The sequence below is a fragment of the Lepidochelys kempii genome, chromosome 8, assembly GCF_965140265.1.
Source record: "Lepidochelys kempii isolate rLepKem1 chromosome 8, rLepKem1.hap2, whole genome shotgun sequence".
NCBI classification, from domain to species: domain Eukaryota; kingdom Metazoa; phylum Chordata; order Testudines; family Cheloniidae; genus Lepidochelys; species Lepidochelys kempii.
The window spans coordinates 104,367,511-104,373,510 of NC_133263.1; the positions used below are offsets into that span (position 1 = coordinate 104,367,511).

The 6,000-nt window shown below is 42.6% G+C and overlaps 1 protein-coding gene across 2 annotated transcripts in view; it reads left to right on the plus strand.

Moving 5' to 3' along the window:
* LOC140916342 (riboflavin-binding protein-like) overlaps window positions 1-5,592 on the plus strand; it is a 33,520-nt gene extending 27,928 nt beyond the window's left edge. For both annotated transcript variants that reach the window (XM_073357856.1, XM_073357855.1), the window contains 2 exons: window positions 4,198-4,430; window positions 5,161-5,592. In XM_073357856.1, the coding sequence (XP_073213957.1) occupies window positions 4,198-4,430; window positions 5,161-5,179 (252 nt within the window). In that variant the 3' untranslated portion in view covers window positions 5,180-5,592. The remainder of the gene's footprint in view (window positions 1-4,197; window positions 4,431-5,160) is intronic.
* Window positions 5,593-6,000: the final 408 nt, after the last annotated feature.

Consider the following 6,000-nt stretch of genomic DNA (forward strand, 5'->3'; position numbering starts at 1 on the left):
GATCCACACAGCTCTGGTTGAAGCAAAGATGGAAAATAGCACCTCAGAAAATTGGCTCTGAGTGCCCTTCCGATAGCTGAAGCTGGTCCCTGCTCATTCTGTGCCTGTTCTGGAGATAGGCGGAAACCTTCTCTCACCTTTTACCATCGCTAAAAATTCACTGGTAGTTATTTTTTAAAGAAAATATATCCATCAGCCGGGAAAGACCAGGCAGCAAATCCAGAAGTCTTATCAACTCTAACCAGACACTGCAGTTCTTAAGTTAAACACCTAGCCACGCCCCTTGCTGGCCATGGTTATCACCAAATACTGCTCATGATGATTAGAAAGAGAGTAAAGAAGAGGTTTCATCAAAGCAAGCTCTCTGCTACTCCACATTCATTTCCATGGCAATAATCATTTCATTTGAAGCTAAAAGCTACAAAAATATTATTGGGACAAAGTGCGTGAGTAATATTTTTTTTTTTTGGACCAACTTCTGTTGGTGAGAGAGCTTGTGTGCGTGTTAATTATTTTTAGAATCAATTTTATTGCAATTTTAATTAAATGGCAAGAAACATGTATGATAATGGATATACAGGCTTTTGGTTATAGAACACAATTAATCTAACTAACTGAAAGATTTGAAGATACATTTGTGTTATACAAACAATATACACGTGGGAGGAGTTGAGGAGAGGAAATGTACAACATTGTACAAAAAATACACTCAGTTCAAATATACAAAGGCCTGATTATCCATGGCCTTGACCTTCTGTGATCATCGACCGCAGAAAAGGGGTGTATGATGCTATCCTACCACCATCATTATGTTTTACACCTGTTTTTTACAGATGTCAATGACTGCACAAGGTCTGTTATGTTTAACAACAACCTCTGCCAGCTAGAATTATCACATCATTTCTCTCTCCTATTATCAAAGCACAGTAACACAGTACATCTGTGGTTCTCAAACTGTGGGTCGGGACCCCAAAGTGGGTCGCTGGCTTAGACTTGCTGGGGCCCAGGGCCAAAGCCCAAGCCTGAGGGCTTCAGCCTGGGTGGCAGGGCTCAGGTTACAGACCCCCTGTCTGGGGCTGAAGCCCTTGGGCTTGGACCCCCCAAGCCTGGGGCAGTTGGGCTTTGGTCCCCCCTGCTGGGGTCCTGTAGTAATTTTTGTTGTCAGAAGGGGGTTGCGATGCAATGAAGTTTGAGAACCCCTGCAGTACATTATTCAAATTAATAGTATTCTGCCTGTTTACATGGCAATAGCCAAAACACCTCAAAGCCCTGTCCAAACAATTAAAAAAAACATGTTTCAGGGTTAAAATGAAATGCAGAAAAAGTCAGACTTTGCTTGCGCTTGGAGTGAGCTTCTGGAAGGGAAGTTGCTGATATCCAAAAGGCACAAAGAGTTCTCGAATGTCAGTGCATTGCGGACAGATGCTTTATTTCCTCAAGTGCTTTTAGCCCATATGGTGAAGCAATCAACAGCCATGCATTTGACATGTGAATGGCTGGAAGGAGTATTTGGAAGTAATGTTGCATATCAAGAATGTACAATGGACCCGAGCCAGTTCTACACATGCTATCTTAAAATTTATGAGCCTCATTGTATCATTGTTCTGCATGCAGAGCACTCACCAAAAGGAACTTAGAGCAAAGACCACAAGTAGAATGCAGCCTGAGGCATGGGGAAATGAAAAGCCTATGCCCCAGTTTGAGGGCTGGTATGCTTTGTCGATTCTGGACAGTGCTTGTGCATTGTAGTGTTCTCAATGTCCTGTAGTCATAGCAGCAAGATCAGAATTAAGTGAATTGCATAAGATTAACCTAGCGTGTATGAGTGAGTGATTTGGAGTCTGTTGGACACCAGGGCTCAATCTGGAAATGTCCCTTCCATAAGGGAATAAAGAAATGCATATTTATAGATTTTATTTGCTCCTGAATTGACCAGAAGGACACAAGGAAATAGCCAGGACTTGAAGGAATAAGCCACTGAAAGGGACAGAAATAGAGACGGTACAGCCAGAGGGCTAGATTTTTCTGCTCTGGGTGTGCGGGGGAAAAAAGGATGCAGAGCCCCTTGCACATCTTGTGGCCTCTTGTGGAGGTGAAAGTCAGTGGCGTGCTGCTTGCCTTCGCACTCCACAGGCATAGCACCTCCAGCAACTGCAGCTTAGATGAAGCCAGCTCCCTTCCATTCAGTTATAGTTTTAAAATCTACATTACAGTGCAGAAATTTTGAGGGCTATTTGGAATGGACTCCATATTATTCACACATGATAGATCATAAGGTCAGAAGAGACTGTTTCGAACTAATCTAGTCTGACCACCTGCATATCATAAGCATAGTATACACCAAGATCTCCCCACCCCCGCCCCCGAGCAAGGAAAGAGACTACTCTGGGAAATGGGGGGAAGGTGCAACTCCCTGACATGATGTCCCCACCCCTGCTCCCACATAACTAGGCCTGGGGATCTAGCCTAAAAATAACAATCATCAATACTTTGCAGTTATAGCACCTTTCATCCAATGATCCCTGAGCCACAGAGAAATGAGTCACTGGCCCAGGGCGAATCATCTGGGAAGATTTCAGAGTAGCAGCTGTGTTAGTCTGCATTTGCAAAAAGAAAAGGCGTACTTGTGGCACCTTAGAGACTAACCAATTTATTTGAGCATAAGCTTTCATGAGCTACAGCTCACTTTATCGGATGCATCTCTGGGAAGAGACTCTCTTTATGATATGGACACACATGGGTGACAATGGTAACTCAAAAAGCTGTTGCACTCAGCAGAATCGGCAACACTACTGGAAACTCAGCATGTTGATTGGAACTGATGCTTGTGTGAAAGGGTTCCACTTCACTCACTGCACACTTACAACTTCCATTCGCAACAACAGTGTGTAGGGGAGGGTGTCTGCATAATGATGAGAAGAATAGACCATACAATACTTTGAATATTTATAGTAATGTCAGATCTCAAAGGGATCTCAAAGTGCTTTACAAACACTGAGTTAGTCTGACAACACCCCTGTTGGGATATGTATTATACCCATTTCCCACTAACAAAGGGATGCAGATACAAATTAAGTGACTAGACCAAGGTTGCAGAGTGAGTCAGTGACAAAGTCAGAAACAGAACCCAGTAGTCCTTCAATCACTAAAGAATACATCCTGCTTCTTACTCCCAAGCTTGCTCCATCTGCCATCATGCATATGCCAAGTACTTTATCAGCTTTATTTTGCAGGGTATCTAAGTCTCTTTTGCAATAATTTAATCAGAAGATATTGCAAATCAACAGCAAATATGTGGAGGACAAAGTGCAAACAAAGATAAAATTAATGACCTATTCATGGCTTCGCTAAAGTACATGACCTGCCAACTCTGCTGACCTGTTCTTAGCTTCTCCAGCCAATAAAATATGAATGTTTATTTGAATCCAGGCCAGGAGGGCAGCAGGTTACCATGACATAAACAAAACAGCCAAGAGGTTTATTTGCAGTGTGGTCATAAAGGTCACTGTAGGTAGTACTTCCAAAAAAGATTTTGGCATAAAACAAGATATAGGACAGATTCACTTTAAACTGGTACAAGGACCTGCCATTTTCCTGAACTGGACACGTCCCCTTGCACTGGGGGGGGGACTCACTTTGAGGGAGGGCAGGTGATGTTGCGGCTCTCTGCCTTCCCTTGGAGCTCCTACAAGCAGTGGGTGTCTGTTCTGAGGTCCACCTGTACTCTCTCTGTGTGGAGTCCTGAATGGCCAGGATGTACATACAATGACAACAGTGAAATTCTAGATAGCCACAAATCTGTTAGACTGCACTGTTCTGTGGAGAAATACATGATTTCAGCTTCCAGAACTCTGTCTGATACAAAGCTCACTAAAACAAATACATGTCAGAATGTCCCGGCACATTATTTGCTGTATGGGGTTAAGTTGACCACACACACACACTGGCTTTTATCTATGGCACCTAGCATGTGAAAACAACTAAGGAAATAAGGGGCTATATTCTCCTTTGCCCTGCACCTTTCAAAGTGGTTTGGAGCAGTGGTAAGTGGGTCTCACACACTACCAGTCTGATTTGGCAATGTTTTAGATCCTCTTTACGCCGGTAGAAAGGACTAAGGGCAACAGCAAACCAGGCCCAAGTGTTTTTGATGGGTGAGGTGTTTTTTTAATTTAATCTGTTTTGTTTGACATCTAGGTGTATGCAAATGGGACTGATATGTGCCAAAGCATGTGGGGAAACTCATTAAAGGTGAGCGAATCCTACTGCCTCTGCTTGCAAATGAACGAGAAGGATGCGGTGGCGATCAAGTATTTAACTTCCAAAAGCTCGGAGGAGAGTTCCAGTGTTGGTAGCAGCGAGGAGCGTGCCTGCAGGCGCAAACTGCAAAAGGCTGAGCTCCTAACGGAAGAGGAAGGCGTAGAAATAGAGTGAGTATATGGTACTAGAAGTTTTAATGCTTGGGGGAGTAGAAGGGGCCCAGTGGGGTAATATCAGGCTGCCCTACCAGTTTGAGTTTGGGAGATCACGTAGATTACATCACAAGAAATTAAATCAATGGTAATTGCTCATGTTATACCTTATCTGATTTTTGTCTACATCACAAAATTGCTAGGCAGATTAGCACTGATGTGTCCAGTTGAGGACTACACTTGCAACTTGAAATGAAATGGCCCAAAGCCTAATGACTATGTTTAGGACTTGGTTTTTTTCAGAGGTGCTGGGCACCTGCAGCTCCCACTGATTTCAAATGAAGTTGTGTGGACTCAGGACCTCAGAAAATTATGTCTTTAGTATGTATAAATGGACAAGTTTGCAGCCACCCAAATCTTTATTATGGAGATGCCGCTCTGACATTACAAACTCATGCGGAACTGAGCTGAAGTATTTACATTTGGGGGAGGCCAATGGGGGGCTGGCTATTGATAAATGAAAATGTAATTCCTCATCAAGATGTAGGTGCAAAATGATAGATTATATACAGACATATGCATTAGTCCATAAGGGACACTAAACTATACTAAACTGAATATAGGGATGATTTTACATGTAACAAAATATGTTCAATATTAGTGAGCTTTTACTTTAAACAATGTCATTGTAAAAGAATCCTACAGTGTGAATATGAAGTGTGAACTTGAGCTTTATTAATCCCCACAGGGTGTTTGAAATTCTGTGACAGAAGGGACCTGGTTTGAATCCTCCCTGAAGATCACCAGACTGATGCCTCAGGATGTCAGAGAATGTTCTGTTTCCATTCTCCACTGCCAGTACTGCCAAAGCTAAACCAAAATCTACACTAATTGTAAGGGGACATTATCCTGATAATAGTGGATCAAATTCTGCCCTTGGTTACACTTGTGCAATCTCTTTGATGCTGGTAAAGTGCCATGGATCTGTCTGTTTTTCTAAGTGACCTATCACAGTGATGTCACCAGTGTAATTCAAAAAAGGATTTGGTTTCAGTGGGCCAGATTCTTGGCTGGTGTAAATCAGAGGTATGCTGATCTACACCAGGTGAATATCTGGGCCACAGCTTTTAAAATGTTGTGGCTCATATTAGCAATAAAATGAAGTATTTTAAAAATCCAACATGCTTATCCTCCGGCTGTTTGTTTACTTTCTGAGTGTCATGCAGCTAGACTGATCAGTGACACTTCCTGCTTCTCATCACCTTGACTGGTTTCAGAGTAACAGCCGTGTTAGTCTGTCTTTGCAAAAAGGAAAGGAGGACTTGTGGCACCTTAGAGACTAACCAATTTATTTGAGCATGAGCTTTCGTGAGCTACAGCTCACTTCATCGGATGCATACGGTGCCACAAGTACTCCTTTTCTTATCACCTTGACTGTTTCTTTAATGATTAAATCATTCCTACCACCATTAGGTTATTTTGAAGCCATTTTTGCAAAGTCTGCATTTTGGACCAAATCAACCTGTCAGCTGTTTCAGTAGTGAGGGAGAGAATTTGGACTGCAGCTACCTCCAGCCAATCATTCCTT